Raw genomic sequence first — 22,282 nt, 5'->3', positions numbered from 1 at the left:
AAAATAAGAGTTTGATGGCTGAGTTGACTGCATGGTAGATAACAGTGTAATACCAGTGAGCAATGCTAGGAACTTTTAATTTGAAAGGGAACCCATGAAGTCCTTATCTTTCTCTCTTTGCACCCCTCCCCCCACCTTACAAACTCCGTTGCCTTAATGTTCACACTTCCAATGAAAGCAGGGCTTTTAAACTGAAGCAGCCCTCTGACCCCTTCACATGACACCTGGAAAAGGCAGATAATGTGATACTTTCTGCTTATCATAGGACACCTAGAAACTCTGTAAGAAGATACCTCTTCTTTCCTAGACCATGCCTCTGGAAAGCTAAGCAACCAGGACCCTGCCCTCTCTGAGTTCTGAGAATATCATGCAAACTGGAAACTTGGGGCTCAAATGTAAAGATTTGCCAAAGGGAGACCCCCCTCCCCACCTCTTTCTCTGGTCAGTTTGGCAGGAAAACCCTTTTGACAATTCAGAATGTGCCTTCACTCGAAATGTTAATGAAAGCTGCGATATGCTGGTGCAGGGCTAGGAAAGACTGTGTGTGGCAGTTAGAATTCTAGCACGGGGAGTCAGGACGTGTAGGTTATATTCCCTGCTCACTAATTAGGCTTGGACAGGTTGCTTAAGTGCTCTATGACCCAGTCCCCTCCCTGCCCCCAGTAGGGGATAATAAAACTCAGGTGCAGTATAGGAGTTTGTAAAGAGCTTTGAAAGTCTCTGTGGCAGGACAAATTATTATCATCGTCTGGAAGGGGCACTATGGCTATTAGACATTGCATGCACACAAGCACATCTCAGGTAGCCAGGGCATTGTGGCAGCCTCTCTGTCAGTATATTCAAGAAAGAGCTCTGGGATTTGGGAGTGGGAGGAAGTCCCTTATCAGTAATAAACTTACCTCAGTGGGAGCTAACACCTGCAAAGGTATTGCGATGGGGGTGGGGGAGGTGTGAAGGAGGAAAGGGAATGCTCTTCCTTATTCCTTTTGCTGGTGCCTAGGTCCTCTGTTTATCTGCAGAATTAGTCTGAACAGTGGTAGTGTAAGATTCTCCCACCCACCCTGCTCTGGCAGGAGTGAGAGAGAAAGATATTCTCCCCAGCCAGAAGGCTGGATGACAAACTTGATGAACACAGAATTGTGTGTGGTGATATATTCATGGCCCTTAAAGTCCTCAGCTTCTCTGCTTGAAACTGCCAGCAAGGAGGCCAATTAATGCCAGTAGTAGTGTTTATAGTGATGTAGATGTTTGTCCACGGTAAATGAGACTGAGACCCCCAACTCACTTCACAAGTGCTGTGTGCATTTCTGATGGCACTGTCTTAATAATAATAGGTCACTGATCATCAAGAGCTATACTTAAAAAGGAGAGGATGAGCTTTGGGTGTATGCTCCAGGATCCCCATCTATGACATAGCAATATACTACTTCCCTATTGCACAGGGTGTGGATGAAGACCAGTTCATATTTGTATGGTTCTCTGAAGATGAAAGAACAGTGTGAAATGGGCAGATTTTATTAGCTAGCTCTTCTTGCCTGTGTTAGTAAAGAGAAATCCCAAACTGGACTGGAGCGGGGCTCTTTGTTGTCATCATAATGTATTTATCTTTCACTAAATTATTCACCCCACATGGAAGCTTGCTGGTTTTTTCCAGGAAAGGTGCCTGCTTTTGCCCAATCTTATGCTTGGTTAAGACACAAGGAAGTCAAGTGCCTACATACAGCTTAATTTACAGACTAGCTGCTGAATATTTGCTCTGCTGGGGAGGCTGAGGGTGGGGGAAAATATGTATAATGAACAATGCCTTCAGGCCTGCCTATTATAGCAGCTATTTGTGACTCCCACTGTGTGTTTTGCAGTGCACGGTTAGGTTGCCATATGCATGGTTTTTGGCCTCATCCCCCTCATCTTATAAGCTTTGTCTCCATTTTTTGTGTGTTAGTGCTCACGATTCAGTGTGATGGCAGTCATACCACAGGCCTGCATTGCGTTAGAGCTGCTGGCACTGTCATGTATTGTATCTTCTGTGCAGTCTGGGTCTCTAAAATCAATCCTCCCGTCCCACTCTGAGAATAGGCTTATTCCCACATGAAATTCATCAAGTCCTTACACTGCTCAAATTTCACTTAAACCTGGTTATGGTTTGACTAAAGATAGCTTGTTAAATTACCACACCAGAACTATACAGCCACTCCTTTCAGAGGCATCTCTACAAAGAAAAAAGCGGAGGCTCATTTATCTTCCTCTCCACCTCTTCTTCCTTCACCCCTCACCGGAAAAAAAAAAAAATCAGCTAATCAACCGTTGCATCTATTAAAGTTTTTTAGTCTGTGGGATGCTGCATGCAAGAGCAGATCCTGCAGAAACCTCTTGCACCTGCAGGGGAAGTGCTCCATATACGGTATGGACGCTGGCAGAGTATTGATTCAGAATAAAATTTAAATGATTCTGTTCGTTTTGCCACATCCTGTTTCCCTCGTTTACATGTGCACCACATTGATACGAGGCAAGTAATTTTCAGTTTGCTGGAGTTAGAGATGGGCTTTAACTGCAACAGTTGGAGCCTGTTCCTTCAGGGGTGTTGGATCAGAGCTTTGTTTTTCCCCACATAGAGAGAGGGGCAGGTGTGAAATTCAGATCTAGATCTGGGTTCAGTTTGCAAGCTCCCCAAAATTCTGAGGTATTTAGACATGATTTTAGAATGATTTCATTTTAACCTAAGTCACTAATGTTCCTGATTTCCTACACTGATGAAAGGAGGCAAGAATTTGACCATTTGATTACACAGCTTGTTGCCTTGCAATAGCTTGCCTTGTGTGGGGTATGACATGACAATGACAAAAGGATTGGCATGTTTGAATCTCTGGACACTGCCCCATGGTCTGGTGTTCAGTAACTCTCAGGTCCTGTATATCATGAGGCCTTGGATACTTTAGTGAAACTTTGACATGCTCCCACTGCAACTGCATGGACTCCTTATTATGCCTGTAACACACCTTCTATCTATACTGTATTACTCCCAACAGTGCATTTGGAGGACACTTGTTCTGCACAAAGGATCTTTGTCATTCTTCCACTATGTCAGTCCCCATTGGTGCAGTGCCAGCCTAGACCCCAATGATCAATGTAATGGTTGCTCCATCCAGTTCCATTGGTCCTCCCTCCCAGTGCAGTCCCCAAATTCTACTGCCCACCCTGCAGTGGCAGCTCTGACAGCTCAGAGTACTGCCTCGGTCACTGGTCATGCCTGAATTGCCCTGACTTCCCAGGAGCTGCTCTGCAGATTCCCATGGTATTTGGATTTAGGACTCACCAAATACCCAAGCAAAATCATGTATTTGGTATTTGAAAAATCCAGTATAATTGGATTCATGTAATTCCTAATGAGGAATGGACATTTCATACTGGTGCATCAGATACTGTAGTTTCATGTATAAAATTTCTGATTGCAGAGTGTGTGTTCCAAAGGAAGAAACCCACTCATTCTTCTCAGCAGACTGAGGCCATGTCTACCCTACACACTTTGGCCAATGCAAGTTATGTTGGCATAAAGTTGCCTCAGTCAGTAGATTATGCACATGCATACTCGCCTCCTTGCATCGGCGCTGCATGTACTCATCAGGAATGCTTGTGTCAATCTGCAGTGCACCGTAAATAGGTATCCCAGTGTGCAACCCACCACCATCCAGTGCAGCATCTTTTGAGACGTTTTGGCAATACATGGTGGGGCCAGAATAAGTTGTGGAGGGGGGGACTTGGAGCAAAGGCTCAGCTTCCCGGTGCAACTGACTCCATCCCATAATATCCCATAATTTTTGTGTTTTTTTTTCAAAATCCTGCAAACTGCATGGCCCTTCTCCCTGTCCACCATCTCTGACAGAAGCCTGGAGGCTGCGCAGCTCTGCACTATTGTCATAAGCATTGAAAATACAGGATGCATGATCCTCCAGTATTTGCAGAACTGTAAGAAGACCCAAACCAGTGGGGGACCTGGCTATTTCTTGGAGGACAGATTGCTGCAAGACATAATGAGAACCAATTCAAGGAGGTTGTGGTGTTCCCAGAGCAGCTGCATGCGGTGGAGCACTGCTTCTGAGCCGAGAAATGAGCACTGACTGGTGGGAGCGCATTGCAATGCAGGTTTAGGTTGATGAGCAGTGGCTGCAGAACTTTTGAATGCCCAAGGCTACATTTCTGGAACAATGTGCCAATCTCGCTCCAGCCATCCAACACAGGGACACCAAACTGAGAGCTGTACTGACAGTGGAGAAGCGAGTGGCGATTGCACTGTGGGAACTTGCAATGCCAGACTGCTGTTGTCAGTGGGAAATCATTTTGGAGTTCGAAAATCCGTCCAATGCTTCATTGACATCAATCTTGACTGATCAGGGAAGGTGCATGACACTTGGATCTTTAAGAACACAGGACTGTTCAGAAAGCTACAAGCAAGGACTTTTTTCCCAACTGTCTGATTATCATTGGGAATGTTGAAATGCCAGTAGTGATCCTGGGGCACCTAGACTACCTCTTGCTCTCCTGGCACAGGAAATTGTACACCAGCCATTTCAACAACACCAGAATGACAGCTGAATGCACTTTTGGTAGACTGAAAGGACGCTGGCATTGTTTACTCACACAAGATTGGATCTCAATGGAAAAAAATCCCAATGGTTAAACACTGCCTGCTGTTTCCTGCATAATATTTGTGAAGCATACGGGGAAAGATTGCTGCTGGGATGGAGGGTGGCGGTGGAGTGGGTGCCTGGTAAATTTGAACAGCCAGACACAAAGGCTATGTGGCTTAGGGCATGGCTACATTGGAAACTTCAAAGTGATGTCGCGGGAGTGCTCCCATGGCAGCGCTTTGAAGTGCGAGTGTGGTTGAGTGTGAGCGCTGGGAGAGAGCTCTCCCAGTGCTCCTGGTAATCCACCTCCACGAGGGGATTAGCTCCGAGTGCTGGGAGCCTGTTTACACTAGCGCTTTAAAGTGCTCTGACTTGCTGCGCTCAGGAGGGTGATTTTTCACACCCCTGAGCCAGTAAGTTAGAGCGCTATAAAATGGAAGCGTAGCCAAGCCCTTAGAGTGCTCTTGCAAAGCTTCCCTAAGAGTGAGCCACAGTAATGTGTTGTGGTGTGCTGTACCTGGCCTGTTTTTGGGGCCTGTTAGGAATTGTGTGGTGCTTGGTGTACATCTATGAATATTACATGGTCAATGCATCTGTTTTTGGGGTGCATGCTGTACATTGATGATTATAACACTAATTGTCACCGATCCTATGAGTTATGCTGTACAGTAATAAGTAATTGGTTGCTTTCAGAACTGCTAGGCACTCTGCAGCATATATTGTGAACTAATAAAGATGAAATATGTTCCAAATTTTTATTCTGTAATAGTCAGTGGAAAAAAAAATCTGTGCAATTTAAAAGCAAATACATTAAAAACTTTAATAAATGAATAGAACAAAACTTATGAAAGGGAAAGAACATTCATGTCTATTTCAGCTAAACATATACACCAACCACAGCTTTCACAGGTCAGTGTGTGAAGCTGCCACTGTCTAATGTTCCCCGCCGTGGAGTGGTAGGGGTGGGGCAGCACGCCACTGATGCTATGTGGAATGTTGGGGATGGGGAGGTGCTGAAATGGAGTTCTCCAGGGACTGCAGAAGAGGGAGGTGAACCTGGGATTGTTGAACCTGTAGGTCCACAAGAGTCTGCAGCATCTGTATTTGCTGCCGGAGAAGCCTTATTATTATGTCCTGGTGCATCTCCCTCCTTTTTCCTGCTGGGCCTTTCTCCTTTCCACTCTTTCCTTCTCTAGGCTGTCTGAAGTGTTGACCCTGCAGGCCCTTTGCTCATGTTCTGATGCAGCACTGGCTTGCAGGATCTCATCAAACATGACATCCTAAGTCCTTTTCTTTCTCCTCCTTATCTGGCTCAGCCATTCCATGGCTGTGGAGGAGAACCCCTCAAGGTTGCAACGACAGCAGCTGCAGATAAAACACAGAAGTACCATTGTCAGTATAGTCACAATGGAAAGTGAAAGTGAAGATTTAGAACTCCCTTCCCTTGTTTCCCTAAAGTTTTTTAAACAAGATGTGCTTACTGACACTTCTTCTTCTGAATGCCTGTATGCCTGAATGCACAGCCTCACATCCATTAACAATGGGTAGCATGGCCCACCATGGATGAGGGAAATGAGGAGGGAATCGCTCGGTTGCATGAAACTATGAGTACAGTGGAGTCGCATCTTACGTGGAGGTTAGGTTCTAAAGGTTTGCGTATAGTCAAAATTACCCTTGAAAATCCCTTAAATCGCTCATAAAGTACAGTATACTGTACATGGTTTTGTGTATACAACCCTCTACAGTAATATGTGTAATGTACAGTACATAATACAGTAAAGAGTACATATGCAAAATATAATTTTACAGTATTTTTAATTACATAAAAGAGAGAGAGAGAGAGACAGAATAATGAAAGAATAAAAAAGGAAAACAGTAAACCTAACCACTCACCATTCACCCTGGATATTCTTGCTAGTCTACGATGACGATGATAATGGTGATACGACAACTATGACAATGGTGATGCAAAGACGATGAATGATAATCATCATAATTCATAGCGCCCGTATGATGAACGATGAGACGATGAAGGTGGGTGCTGTACACACTCCGATGATTAGTCTTCCTCTTCCCCTGACAACGCTATTGGGGGGTCGTCAGGGCTTGATGTCAATCTAGGAGGTGACTGAGAGCTTGGGGGATGGAGAGTGAGTCGTAGACGAAGTGGTTGGCTCTGGTTCAGCTCGAGAAGTTGATTGCATATGCTCATCTGCTGGTGGTTGTTTTTTCTTGAAAAACATGGTGATCGGCAACTGTCGCTGTTGTGTCTTGAGCTGCTCAAACATTTCTTGATATGGTCTCAAATCGTTCGTAATACGACGTGTGATTTTGAGGCTTCGTTCCATAGAGGGATCGTATCCACAAATTAAATCATTCAAGTGTTTCGCTGCTTGGAACACTTCAGCAAATTTATGAAGATTCCAACTTGCTGGCTCTTCCTGTTTGTCATTGTCATCTTCGTCTTCTGTAGAAGATTTTATCAGTTCCTCTAACTCTTTGTTAGTCAATGTTTCTCTATGGCCCTCAATTAATTCTTCAGTTTCTTCCTCAAGAACATCGATGAAGCCATCACCACCCACTTGTCTGCTCACCTGAACAATGTGTTTCACTTCTTTGTCAATGGTCAGAAAACCCTTAAAATCATTCACACATTCTTTCCATAGGTTTAGCCAACATGCATTGACTGTTTCAGCTTGATTGCATTCATTGCCAGTTTAATATAAGTGATACAATCAGCAATGTTGAAGGACTTCCAACACTCCATCATATTAAGATTGGGATCAGCATCCATAGCGCTACATATCTGTGAGAATGTAAGCCTCGTGTACGTGGCCTTGAAACAGCGAATCACGCCTTGGTTGAGAGGTTGGAGGATGGAGGTGGTATTGGGTGGGGGTGGGGGGAGAAAGACGACTTCAACGTCGTTATGCGCAAACCGGGGTGCCTCAGGATGGCCAGGAGCATTGTCTATGATCAGCAACACTTTAAAGTCAAGTCCTTTCTCTTCGAGGTACCGCTTGATCTCCAGAATGAAAAACTTGTGGAAACAATCCAGAAATAATGCTGCCGTCACCCAAGCCTTTTTATTTGATTGCCAGAACACAGGCAGGAGATTTTTGTTCTTGCCTTTTAGGGCACGGGGATTTGCAGCCCTGTAGAGCAAGCCCGGCTTTATTAAATGCCCAGCCGCATTGCCACAAAACAACACAGTCACACGGTCTTTAGCTGCTTTGAAGCCAGGGACTTGTCTTTCTGATTTCGAAGTGTAAGTGCGGTTGGGCATTTTTTCCCAGAAGAGCCCAGTCTCGTCAGCATTAAAAACTTGTTCCGGAAGATAGCCCTTTTCTTCTGTGATTTTCTGTAATGGTTCGGGGTAGGCTTTTGCTGCCTCTTCATTGGCAGCTGCAGCTTCCTCAGTAGTCTGCACGTTTTTGAGGTTGAAGCTGTTCCTAAAACTGTTAAGCCAACCTTGGCTGGCTTTGAATTCCTTCTCATCAGAAGGCTGTCCCTCTTCGGCAGGAGGTTTGAACAGCGCGTAGCGGCTAAGAGCCTTTTCTCTCAATGTGTTGCCATCGATAGGCACATGTTTATCGTTCATGTCTTCCAGCCATAGGTTTAATGCCTTTTCAGTCTTCGCTAAAGTCTTATCCCATACCTGGCTATTTCTCTCTCTCTCTCTCTCTCTCTCTAATCTTGATGGCACGGATGCTAGATTTGTTGCGGCCATATTTACGTGCCACGTTGGAGACTGACATACCGTCTCTCAATAAGTCCAACACAGCCAGTTTTTCCTCCAGTGTTGGAACAGATCACTGTTTCTTTGTTTAAGCACCAGATGAAGGAGTTGGCTTGTGTTTAGGGGCCGTGTTTTACGAAAAATACGTATCTTTAAACACTAAAATCACACTCACGCTATGAGAGGCACGCGGGAAATGAGATCGACTGAGGGAACAGCAGATTCATGTCTCCCATCTCACGCTCACTCTGGTGCATATGCTCATTGAGTGGAATGGTGGGCGGAATCGCCCTCACTATTTAAATTATTTTAATTTTTTTTTGCTGAGCACATACAGTTTAATTTGCATAAGTTAAATGTGCATATGATGTGACTCCACTGTATAGGGTAATGGCACTGAATACTGGCACCATTTTCCATGGGCAGTGGTGATTTCAGCTGATCCCTCACTCCCGAGGGAACAGAAGCAGAGAGAGCGCAGCTGCTGCTGGCATTCTGAAGCCACCTGGGCCCATATGTTGCTAGCCTCTGTACTGCAAGGGTGCCTGCCAAAGTTATCACTGCCTGGTGTGGGAAAGTGTCCTACCGCAGGGGGGGAAATAAGGCTGCCATCCCTACAAACCTTTGGGAGAGGACTGCTGAGTACATCCATGAAAGTTTCATTGAGCTGTCTCAGGAGGATTCAAGAGACATCCCAGCATACATAAACAAACTGCTCTGCCTGCCCCCCCGCCCCCCCCCCAGCTGAACTCTACAGGGGAATCAAAAACAGATAACAACACTACTTTTCTTTGCTGTACTGCTCCCTTTTCTAGTACAAGTAACTTAATGAAAAGTCAGTAGCTGTGTACTGTTAAGTTGGGGGAGCCATCAGTAAATCACTGTAATGGGAAATACAATTACACACTTACCCGAAGTTCCTTCCTCTGCATTTGGCTTGACTGCCTGGTCTGCAGTGGAGACTCAGGTAGGCCCTGGCTCGCAGCACACCTCCCCGCTGCCCAGTTGCAGGATGTCCCCCATCCTCCTCCATCTCTTCATTGTTCATACCAGAGGCCTGTAGCTCAGGCTACTCAGAGGTATCAATGGTGGTCTGCAAGATGTGGGGGGACATCCTCCAAATATGGCATGCAGATCTTTGTAAAAGTGGCAGGTCTGCAACTCAGTAGCAGATTGACTGTTGGTCTCCCTGGCCTTCTGCTATGCCTGCTGCAGTTCCTTTGCTTTCACACAGCACTGCTGCTGATCCCTGTCATTCTCCTTCTCTTGCATCCCCTGTGCAATCTGCTTGTAGATATCCACATTTCTATGGCTGGTCCGTAGCTGTGCCTGCACAGCATCTTCTCCCCCCAGGCCCAGGAGATTCAATGTCTCCTGTCTAATCCAAGCCAGAACGTGCCTGGAATGTGCAGCCAGCATGGTCAGCTGGCTCAGTCGCACACAACAGTAAGGAGCTGCTAGGTGTGCTTGCCAGGCTGGATAATCGAGAAAAGACATTTCAAAAATTCTTGGTGCTTTAAATGGGAGGGGGACCTTCCAGTCTCTATGACCGCTGGGCAGGAGAGTTCACAATTGTGACCAGAGCAGTGAGCGTCTGGGCCAGCTGCTGGGACAGAGCAGTGGGTGTCTGGGCCAGCTGCTGGGACAGAGCAGTGGGTGTCTGGGCGAGCGTTCTGGGACAGCTGCTGGAACACTGTTGGCATAAGTAATGCAGGTTTCAGAGTGGTAGCCGTGTTAGTCTGTATCAGCAAAAACAACGAGGAGTCCTTGGGGCACCTTAGAGACTAACAAATTTATTTGGGCATAAGCTTTCATGGGCTAAAACCCATTTCTTCAGATGCATGGAGTGGAAAATACAGTAGAGAGGTATAAATACACAGCATATGAAAAGATGGGAGTTGCCTTACCAAGTGGGGGAGAGGGGTCAGTGCTAATGAGCCAATTCAATTAAGGTGGAAGTGGGCTATTCTCAACAGTTGACAAAAAGGGAGGAAAAATCACTTTTGTAGTGCTAATGAGTTTAATGTAATCAAGGTGGCCCATTTCAAACAGTTGACAAGAAGGTGTGAGTATCAGCAGGGGGAAAATCAGTTTTTGTAGTGACCCATCGACTCTCAGTCTTTATTCAGGCCTAATTTGATGGTGTCCAGTTTGTAAATTAATTCCAGTTCTGCAGTTTCTCTTTGGAGTCTGTTTCTGAAGTTTTTTTTGCTGAAGAATTGCCACTTTTAAGTCTGTTATTGAGTGTCAAGGGAGATTGAAATGTTCTCCTACTGGTTTTTGAATGTTATAATTCTTGATGTCAGATTTGTGTCCATTTATTTTTTTGCGTAGAGACTGTCCAGTTTGGCCAATGTACGTGGCAGAGGGGCATTGCTGGCACATGATGGCATATATCACATTGGTAGATGTGCAGGTGAACGAGCCCCTGATGGTGTGGCTGATGTGGTTAGGTTCTGTGGTGGTGTCCCTTGAATAGATATGTGGACAGAGCTGGCACCAGGGTTTGTTGCAGGGTTTGGTTCCTCAGTTAGTGTTTTTGGTGTGTGGTTGCTGGTGAGTATTTGCTTCAGGTTGAGGGGCTGTCTGTAAGTGAGGACGGGCCTGTCTCCCAAGGTCTGTGAGAGTGAGGGATCGTCCTTCAGGATAGGTTGTAGATCCTTGATGATGTGCTGGCAAGGTTTTAGTTGGGGGCTATAGTTGACGTCTAGTGCCGTTCTGTTACTTTCTTTGTTGGGCCTGTCCTGTAGTAGGTGACTTCTGGGTACCCTTCTGGCTCTGTTGAAAGTAGGATTCTAGATCACCGCAAAACTGTATCATGTTCGTGGGGGTGGTAATGCAGTGGGGCTAAGTAATGCAGTGTCTACTTTTGCGCTACATCAACCTCAGTATGTCAGCCATGGCTCAGTGCCGCTCAGGGAGAAGGTGTTATGCATTGCTGTAATGGGGCGCTTACAGCAGTGAGAGACACATTTAACTGTAGACACATGCACATATATGTTGACATCAGACAGCTTACGTTGACCTAATTTGGTAGTGTAGACAAGGACTTAAGGTGGTGGTCACCCTAGGAAAAAGGGTGTGTGTTTACCTCAAATTAGCTAACATGTGGTAACTAACAAGAGGTGAAATTGTAGTGAAGACAAGGCAATTTGTAGTTTTTTATATGTGTTAGCAGGTTGAGAGACACCCACAACCCCTCCCCCCCAGAGCCCACCTGGGGGGCCTCCTCAGCCCACACACCTGTCCCCCTTCCTCCCAGAGCCCAGGGATCCAGAGGGAGAAACAGCTTGATGCTTGGTCCCAGGCTTACACGGTGTTTCCTGCGCACCATCCTCTCCTTCTCTCCGGGCATGCTGGGAACTGCCGCTGCCAGGAACCCTCTAGTTCCCTCTCCCTCCCCCCAGGTGTGTCTTCTGCTGAGTCCAGTGGCCCCTGGTGGCAGCTAGCAGCACTGCAGCCCATTTCTGTGGGGGTAAGGAAATTCTGCACGCACAATGTTCAATTTCTTCAAAATTCTGCATTGCGCAGTGGTGCAGAATTCCCCCAGGAGTACATTATATTGCAGGACTGATGGCTTTTAATGGCTGCACTCGATAGTGACATTAGCAAGTTCAGCATTAAGGGGCAAGTCTTGGTCACTTTACTCATGTGAATAGTTCCATTAAAGTCAATAGGACTACTTGGAAGAGCAAGGCTAGTATGTTGGAGTGGGGTCTGGGGTGGTCCTCACTCCTTTTGATATCACTGTGACTACTCACATGAGCAAGGCCAGTAAAATTTGGCTCTACATGTTTGCATTGTGCTATTTCTGTTAAACGAAGTCTGAACCACAGGTCCTGATTTTCTGGCACCTGTAGTTCACATGACACCTACACAGACTGGAGAACCTCTGCAATAGTGCTATTGCTGGCTAGATCCTTTAAAAAGAAACTCATCCTGCCAAATTCATAATGCAGCAGTACAGGGAAACAAAATCATCGGGCCAGATTCTCACCTGTAGTAAATTTTGGTAGTTCCATGGAGCTGAGCCAATATACACCAGCAGAGAAACTGGCCCGTTCTCTTCACAGACTTTTTCTGTGAAGATTTTATTTTAATTCAGGATTTGTATCAACTCAGTTCTCCATGTTTGAAGGAATCCTGTGCTTGCCCATTTTCTTGTCACTGCATTGATGGCGTCTCAGGAGCAGCTCTCACTCTGTAGAACTGTGGCTTCTATTAGCAAGTTTCAGTGTGCTCTATTTTCCCCTTCCCTCCTCCTTCCCCGCTTTGTGTAGCAGATGGTGCTAATTCCCATGGTGATTCTTGAGGCAGCTGAGGTCTCTTCCCTGATGCCTCCACTGAATCATGGAAACTCCCTCTGGTCTCTTTGGAGAAGAGAACACATAGCTGATTCTTATCTTCTGTTTATGATTTTTAAGATCCTATTAGGATTATATTTCCCGTTGCTGGGGTTTTTTGCCCCTTTCCAACCTGTTCCCGGCATCTTTAGTATGACATTTCCCCTCCCATCTGGGGAATTTTCCTTTACATTGTTATCAGCTGAATTATTTTGCATTCCTCTACGCACAACACAACTGCATTTGTAAACATTCCCTTTTGCCGCTATATTTACATTCTCTTTCAAGAGGAAAGGCTGACACCTTAAAGATAGTAAGATCATTTTAGTCTCATTAAAATAGTTCATTTTTTCCCTATTTTGTTTTCTGCTTCAAAGTCCTTTTTAAAAATTTTCATTTAACCTCAACTTTAGCACTAAAGCAGTCCCTGGCCTCTCCCTCTCTTTTGTGGCACCTCTCATGGCTGCCAACACTCCTTCCTCCCCATTGTTCCAACCAACTATGTATCATGATCTCCCCTCCTGGATTCCCAGCACTGGCTTCCAATCTAATTCTATATCAGATTCAGATGTCTCATTCTCACCTTCAAAATCCTGCATAACTCTACCCTGGCCCTCCCTCTGGCGTAACTTCATTGAAATCAGTGCATTTATACTGGTGTGATTAGAAACAGAATTTGACCTCTTGTCTCTGATTGCCTCCTGCTCTGTCATTAGTGCCTTCTGGTTTTCAGCTTGCCTTGTTGCTCCTTTAGTTTCCCATAAGTGACTGGGAATTTTCCTGTGGCTTAACTTCCTAGACCCTGTGCGCCATGATACCTAACACCCCTCCTTTAAGCCTCTTTCAATGTTCCTTTCTTTTGGTTAGCCTTTCTCTGCTGGTCTCCACACTGGCATTCATAGAGAATGCTGGACCAATTTCTGGTGCTGTTGAAGTCACTGGAAATTTAGTCATTGATTTAATTTAGATCAAGATTTGTAATATAATCAGTGGTATGGGGGAATGAAACCGAACTAACAAGTTCACACGTACCACCGAGCAGATCTTGTGATCTTTCACCATTGTAAGTTACAACTTCCCATGCTTTCTCCCACTGCCCGTTGTTGTTGTTGTGTTTGTTGTTGTTTGTTGTGTGTGGGTTTTTTTGTTTGTTTTTTGGCCAAGTCTTACTGTTATATCTATTTAGATAGTAAATTCCTTAGGGCAGAGACTTGCCTGTTTTCTTTGCTATAATGTGCCATGCACACCTGTGCACTGTATAAATGTAGCAATCCAAGGGGAGCAAGAGGGTGTGTCCTTCTGAAAATCTACCAAACTCTAGTGAGAAAAGGAATTGTATCATCTTCACACCAAACTGAATTTTTCAGCATGGTGGCTAGTACATCCTGGAAAGACGAGCTTCAGTGTATGACTCTCCCCCTAGAGTGGAAATGAAAACAGAAAGGGGGGTGTAGTAGTTTATAGAGATTTTCCCCCGACCCCATCCTTGTATCTCTTCATAGTGGAGAGGTATAAACACCTGAATGTCTCAGTTTGGGCAGATGTAGTGCGCTGTTCAAATATTTGCATACAGACTTAATCTCTGTTCGTTCTTAATCAGGGAATTGCCACAGTCCTATGTTGTGGGAGAAGAAGCACAATGGCTGTGTGTGCTCCTTCGCTAGTTCCTCCTCTGGGATGCTAGTACCATGTATGACATCCTCTCTGATCAGCCTCTCAGGTGAGTCCTTAGAGGCCTTGGCTGTCCCAGTGACATAGGTTTCAGAGTTGTTGTTTTGTAGAAAGCATTGTTTAGATCAAACCCAATCTCAGTTGCTGGATGCAGTGGCTGTTGGGTCCAAACTTAAATAGGAAAATGCTACCAGAAATTAACCACAGAAACTATGTCTGTAGCATAGAAACTTCTGTCTGTAGCACTGAGGCTCAAACGTAAAAGTATGCCTGGGAATTGAGGTTCGGGATGAGGTAGAAGTAAAATCAGTGGCTCTCATGCTCTTTGTGTGTGTGTAGGTTGGCTTGTGTATTGGTTATATAGATAGTCCCTAGCAGAGAGCAATAGCGTCATCAAGCAAACAGTTTCTCGGTTCCAGGAACTTCTAATCAGCAAGCACTGGAATTCCAGGCTTCTTTCCCAGTCATCTTGGGCAAACGTGCAGATGTATTGTTTTTAACCCTTAATATAAGACCTCCCTTTCACTCCAAATAGCGGTCACTAACCACCTGTGCTTTGTAAACTAGGTAGTAATACACCAAGTTTCTCCCAGACTATGTTTGGCATTTTGTGGTACCAGTGGGATAATGCATTATATTTTAGTTTGCAGATGTCTTGAACCAGTTTGGATCTAAAGGTGTCCTACCTCTCACAATGTCATGATTGTTGTAGAAATAGAGACATAGTTTTCTCTCAGTTAAAGTGGTTTATCCTCCATTGAAGTCAAAGTTACTGAATGTGGAATTTTGGCCCTATGTGAGAGATTCCTGTGATTTTTTTTTTAATTTTTTTTTTTTAATCCTGTTTCTTAAAATGTTTAAGGTTCACTTGGCAACATTGTAGTCCTGGTTCTCCCCTACACCACTGTATAACAATCTACAGTATAGTCCCCGGTCAGTAGCTTCAGTGGAGTTACTCTTTATTTACATGTGGGTGAGAGGGGAATCAGACTCCTTGTGTCTCATCTGAAAAGCAAATGGTGGTGTGATGCAGTAGGAGAGCTGCTCTGTGCATCAGCCAGCAGTGAGGGTCTGTCGATCACTCCAAGTCTCTCTCCTTGATATGTGTTTAGCCAAGGAGGACTGAAAAGGACTCTTTAATTAGCCTGCTACTCCAGGGAGCATAAAAACTGGGACAGGAATCTAATCTGGCTTTCCTGGATGGCAGGGCACAGCAGTAGGCTGGCCAAAGAACTTAAATGTGAAACATTTTGTTTAAATATTTACATTTTAACCCTTAGGAAACTGGCCTGTTTTCCCAGCAGGATGTAACCTTGCCACTGGCTAATCTCCATGCTTTTGCTAAGGCTGCTGGTGGGGACTGTATAAAGGAAGGTCTGCAGCCTCTAGGGATTGGTCTGGGACCTCTTCTTGTAGTTAGTTAATCCTGCCCTGCTTCTCCTGTGGATGGTCTCCATCCTTTATCCCCCAGACAGCCCTCTGAGTGGGAACCACCTCCTCTAGTTGTCCAGTTCTACTCTCTCCCTCAGCCCAGGAAGCAATATCTTCCTATGCCAGAGGCTGGGGATGTCCTGGCATGAATGGCAGAGCAGCTTCTTGCTGACGAGCAGGCCAGCTCATGAGAACAGGTGAGCAGAGAGAATGAGGCTGGTGAGCTACTCAGCGTCCCTTTTCATACTTCATAGTGGAAACTAATGAAGGTGTTGGAGGGCTAATGTTGAATTCAAAGCTCTCCACATGATTGGCCTACCTTTTATCTCTGCCCCCATAACCTTCCTTGACAGCTACTTTCCAATGGAACAATGAAACTTCTGGTCAATACAGAGAGGCTGAACTATACTGGGAGCCACACCTCAGCTTGGAACACACTCCCACGAGGGCTAAGAATGGCCACCAACCTCATGGCATTCACACCAAATGCAAAAACTACTCTTAGCTCTGTCTGTCTCTTGTAATGCTGATATTATTCATCCATTTAAACATACTGAAAAATGCAGTGCTTTTTTATAAGGCCCAAGAACGTTATTTTCCAGTTCACTTCACAGTTTGTATATGCTGAGAAAGGGTTTTTACCTGGTGTGCTCCCGGTGCTGATAAAAATGTGTGCAGCTTTTCTGTAGCTCAGGCCTTCGGCAAAACAAATCCTGAGATCTCGACACTTTTATTTTCCTTCCAAGCTCAGCTTCCAATTGAACTTCTTGTATTGCCTTTGCAGCTTCCGCCTAGAACCCACATCCGACCCTTTTTTTTTGTTTTAACGTTATTTAGTTCCACGTTTCCAAGGAAACAATCACCCTTGGAGTACCACCAAGAATGAATTTGGTCCAGGGAGACAAATCATGGATTGAAGCTTTATAATCTCTGATATGCTGTGGTACCAAAAACATTCTGCATATCAGAGGCAGGGCTTCATTAGGATCATTCAGATCACACACTTCATTTAAGACATACTACAAGTGAGGTTTTTTCCATCCCAGTTTATCAAAATAAATTTCAGTGATGTTGGTTCTGGTGAAAGTTTCTGGATTTCCAGAAGTTCTCTGTCCAAAGAACCTGTACAACATGGTCAGTGGGAGTACTAGCTTCCCTCATATCTATTCCAACAGCATCCCTCCATAAGAACCTAGGAGAATTGTATAGCTTTCTCTACGCTGGTTTAGAAAGTGAATGAGTAAGGAATTGATGTAAGCCAGATTGATTGAGGGCGCCTCTAAACCAAAATAAGTGTTCCCACAAGGGAATTGCACCAATTTAACCAAACTGATTTAGTTTACTTGGTACAATTTCCTTGTGTAGATGAGGCTATAGAGAAAAGTTTGGTCTCCAAACACATTCGTTCCTTTGCTAGGTGTGCTGTTGGTGGTGGTCGTGCTAGTTATGTGGAAACTTGTCCATTACAAAGTGAACTTCAATCCCCAATTCACATCCTATGGGTTACATGGATTCCTTTTGTTTTCTGGATTGGCTCGCCCATCTGGGATTATGAGAACCCCTTTCGTGCTGCCTCTCCCCCAGTCCCAAAACATTTCTATAGAAGTTGAAACAAAGATGCAGGGGAGTATGCAGGTGATGGACTGCTGGGCTTTACGGGCTCCCTTGTTGGGAGTTAGCAGGGGACTGAAGTGGATGAGGACTTTAGCTTGTGGGATTTTAAAACACTCAACCCATTTTTGAGGGAGATTGTAGGGGTGAGGGAAAGAAAGACGCTTCCGTTATCTGGGGCATATTTGTGTTCAAAGGAAAACTCTCCTCTGGGGCCTGTTATTCTTGACAGCATCTCCAAGACTTTTATCATAGCCCAACCAAGTATTTTCTTTCTATTTTAACTAGTGATTGTGTATGGGATTCTGTCATTCAAAGAGTTCTGTAAGTACCCCTACAATGGAGATGTAGATTACAAGCTCTGAGGCACTTGGGAGGAGTCTAGAGGTTGGTAAAAGTGTCCAAACCCTTTCCATACATCCTTGAAGCACCTTGTCTTGAATTGAAAGTGACTGTTTGATTCAGAAATCCTATTATCTGAGGACCATTCACACAATAACCTTAACAGCCCCTCTGTGTACTATCAGGGTCTACTAATGGTTGTAAATGTCTGAGTAAGTTTTTTTTAAACACTTTTAAATAAACCCTGAAAACACAGATGCTAATTTCACGGCACAGAATTTATTTCCCTTGGGTTCCTGAGAACCCAATGTTTCTCCTCTACTTTACATCAAGACATGGCAAAAAGCCAACACATCAGAGGCATGATGGTTTGGGAGCCATGCACAAAGATCCCCAAACTCCTTTGAATTGAGACTCCTCCTACTTCACAATAATTGTACTGTATTTTACTTGTCAATAATGCTTCTTACCCCAGGATATCCAACTGCTTTGCAGAGGGGTATGTGGGTAGGTATTATCCCCACTTACGTAAAGAAAAATAAAGCAGAAGTAGGTTGCATGATTTGCCCAGGAATCAAAGCCAGAAGGGACACTGACTCCTAGTCAGAAGACCTTGCTTTCCTCAGTAACTTTAGTTACAAGCCTTTCTTCTATTCTGTTATAGGGAGGCTCCATATAATTCCCATTTGACTGCCACTTTATCATACACAGACAAGGATTCTCCCTAGATGTCCATGAAACTGGTAGGAAAAGCACAAAAGTTAAGATCTGGGCAGATCTTCGCCAAGGATTGTTATTCTGTTCTTTGACAGGTCAAGCTTAGCTCCCCATCCACTCATCAGTTGTGCCATAGTATGTTGGACAAGTTGAACAAGAATTATTTTTAAATAGTCACATAGCTCTTGGTTCAAAAAACAACAATTAATACACTTCCAAGTTAATAAAACCTTTACAGAATAAGGGAGGAGCAAATAAATTCAGATTAAATAAGAAGCAATCTGAACACTGACCAGAATGGAATGATTTTTGGGTGAGAAATATCTCAAAAGTGAGAATTCTTCCCTGATTTTCCCTCCCCCCACTTTTGTTCATCTCTGCACTTGCAGGTTGCATACAGAAATGGAAATGCCAAAATACTGTGAGAACAATTGCTTTTATGAGATGTCTGGCCTTTTTGGAACCCAAAATTATCAGAAATCCCATGAGGTGTTATGTTCATATGAAATCTCCATCCTAACTATGCAAAATCAAGTGGCTTGGATCAGAATTGAAACTGAGCTGAATTTAGTGAGGTTACAGGATCCTTTAGCAAAGAACAGTAAAAATACTTTAAAAAAAAAGGTTTATGGATTTGGATTAAAACAGTTCATCAGATGTGTGTGTGGAGTACTAGAGTACCCATAAAGTACATATTGCATAAATGTGACCAGTGACACGGTTTAAAAAAAGGATGTTCAGACAGAAGTGCGATTTATTTACGTTACGTTGGCAACGTCTCTTTTAAGGACTGATCAAGAATGAGTTTCTGTAGGTTGTAGAGCATTTTTACTATCATCTCATCTCTCATCAATGAAAATATAATTAAGAGGGATTAGGTTCTCTCTTCAGCCTTCCTGTCTCACTGTAAATGGGACCAATCCTGCTGTGAGTTTTTCTTGCGGCCAAGATGGAAGGTGAGGGCTATACCAGAAGATGTTCTTGGATTAATATGGCTTTTTACAAAGGTAATATAACACTCTTCCTCCTCCTTCTCCCATTAGAAATCATGCTACAGCTTTTGTGCTCCTCACATTACCTCAGAGTTATGGCTGAGGTAAGTAGGCAGAAGCCAAAGTCAACAGAGTGGCACCTGCCTTTGCCAGTGGTGGGTCACTCCAGCCATTTTTTTAATTTTGCTTATATGAAAAACTCCAGGGCATTTTCAGGGATAGCAATGGGCCAGGGCTTCTTTTTCATAGTTTATCAGAGAGTAGACTATGGCATCAGTGCAATGCTGTCAACATCATGATTGGGTGTTTGGTTCAACAGTGACTTCATGAGGAAACAGTGTCACTTTACTGACCTACTGGCAACATAGCCTGCAGCACCTCAGTTTTCAAATTAACTTACAGCATCACTGCAATGTAACCCACTCTGAGATATGCAGCCCAATAGTACACAGCAGAGGAGGGTGACGTTTGGCTAAGAACTGTATGTGGAGAGAACCTCTACTATTATGGAATATTCCATGAGGTTTTTTAATGTCTATAAATTGGACAGGGCCTTGACTTTTAAGGTCTCATTCAAAAGATGCTCTCCTCCCTTCACTAGTATGCTGCCTGAAACAATATAAGTTGTACTCATTGGTTGTATTTGATACAGGAATGGATGATTTGAGTTGATCTGGAGAAAAGGAAGGGCTGTTTGTTGCTATATTTTAAAAGATTGTCAAGGTTGCTCATAGCGTTGGATGAATGGGTGCTTTTTATTTTAAAGTAGAAAAAAATTCAAATAAACGATAGACACTCAGTTTACCTACCTCAGATAGATCAAGGGCTGAACTGATCCCACTTGAAGTTAAACGTGTGGCCTTTGGGAGTTTGTGTGCCATCGTGAGGGATGGACTAAGCCATCTCTTTCAACTTGCACAGGGCGTTCCCTGTCATGGTGCTTTATTTAAGCCTTGTTTGCACAGCTATCCTCCCGTGGAAGCAGCATTACTTGAAATGGAATATACTGTTCGTTAAAGCTTTTTCCTGCGCCCACAACATGATTTAGTATAATGGGTTTGCGTAGCATGGAAGGGGAGAGAATGGGGTAAAAAGACAAGATAGATAGGTCTCTGCCTCTGAGCATGGTGAAGTCTCATCACAGTCTACTGTGATGTTTGCACTGGGAATAATATGGCAAGGATTACGCCTGCTGCATGTGAACAGTTTCATTTAACAGGTTTCAGAGTAACAGCCGTGTTAGTCTGTATTCGCAAAAAGAAAAGGAGTACTTGTGGCACCTTAGAGACTAACCAATTTATTTGAGCATAAGCTTTCGTGAGCTACAGCTCACTTCATCGGATGCATACTGTGGAAACTGCAGAAGACATTATATACACAGAGACCATGAAACAATACCTCCTCCCACCCCACTGTCCTGCTGGTAATAACTTATCTAAAGTGATCACTCTCCTTACAATGTGTATGAAAATCAAGGTGGGTCATTTCCAGCACAAATCCAGGTTTTCCCCCCTTCCTCCCCCCCCAAAACACGCACACACAAACTCACTCTCCTGCTGGTAATAGCTCATCCAAACTGACCACTCTCCTTACAATGTGTATGATAATCAAGGTGGGCCATTTCCAGCATAAATCCAAGTTTAACCAGAACGTCTGAGGGGGGCTGGGGGTAGGAAAAAACAAGGGGAAACGTTCTGGTTAAACTTGGATTTATGCTGGAAATGGCCCACCTTGATTATCATACACATTGTAAGGAGAGTGGTCAGTTTGGATGAGCTATTACCAGCAGGAGAGTGAGTTTGTGTGTGTGTGTGTTTTGGGGGGGGGTGAGAAAACCTGAATTTGTGCTGGAAATGGCCCACCTTGATTTTCATACACATTGTAAAGAGAGTGGTCACTTTGGATGGGCTATTACCAGCAGGAGAGTGAGTTTTTGTGTGTGGGGGGGGGGGCGGAGGGTGAGAGAACCTGGATTTGTGCTGGAAATGGCCCAACTTGATTATCATACACATTGTAAGGAGAGTGATCACTTTAGATAAGCTATTACCAGCAGGAGAGTGGGGTGGGAGGAGGTATTGTTTCATGGTCTCTGTGTATATAATGTCTTCTGCAGTTTCCACAGTATGCATCCGATGAAGTGAGCTGTAGCTCACGAAAGCTTATGCTCAAATAAATTGGTTAGTCTCTAAGGTGCCACAAGTACTTCTTTTCTAGTTTCATTTGAATGAGAGGAACTTTTTGCTGGTATGTTAGGTAGAAAAATGCTTATGAGTGACTGAGCTCCTTGACAGAATGGCTTCTGAGATACGTTCAGACTATCCATTTGTAAAGCAGTTCTGTGCAGTCACTACATGCTTCCTCTTTGGAAGATTTTCTGCCTGGGCACCTTCATAATGCAATCAAGCTGAACAGGAAGCCATGGTCAGGCTTATATCCAAGGTAGCCTTCTAGTGAGGGATCTTTGGATATTCCTGTGTCTTTGTGTGTCTGAAAGTGAATTCATGACCTGATAGCACACAAAGCAGAGAAGCTAGACAGCCAAATAGACAGACTTGTGCTTGGCAGGGCACAGTGAGAAAGGAAAACAATTGAATAGCGTAGCTGAAAAAAAGGTTATAGGGTGACAAGATTGTAAGAAGAACTAATAGGTGAATTATACTTCTTAACATCATGGAGACCTCTGGATGCAAACACAGCAACAGCTCCTGGTGGGCCAATCTGGGAAGGTATTAAAATAATAAAAACAATATTACTTGTATTATCATAGCACCCAGGAGCCCCAGCCATGGACCAGGACCCCATTGTGCTAGG

At 44.2% G+C, this 22,282-nt stretch overlaps 1 protein-coding gene across 4 annotated transcripts in view; it reads left to right on the top strand.

Annotated features, from left to right (window-relative positions):
• Positions 1–22,282, top strand: part of DPF3 (double PHD fingers 3) — a 210,887-nt gene that overhangs the window by 37,079 nt on the left and 151,526 nt on the right. Inside the window, exon 2 of one of the 4 annotated variants that reach the window (XM_084629915.1) lies at positions 14,308–14,427. The exons of the other annotated variants lie outside the window; for them this stretch is intronic. Within the exon in view, the coding sequence (XP_084486041.1) occupies positions 14,396–14,427 (32 nt within the window). The 5' untranslated portion in view covers positions 14,308–14,395. The remainder of the gene's footprint in view (positions 1–14,307; positions 14,428–22,282) is intronic. 4 annotated transcript variants of the gene reach the window in all.

Source organism: Lepidochelys olivacea (assembly GCF_965140295.1).
Source record: "Lepidochelys olivacea isolate rLepOli2 genome assembly, chromosome: 6".
Lineage (NCBI taxonomy): Eukaryota > Metazoa > Chordata > Testudines > Cheloniidae > Lepidochelys > Lepidochelys olivacea.
Note: the sequence above shows the minus strand (reverse complement) of the source record. Positions and strands in the feature narration are given on the sequence as shown.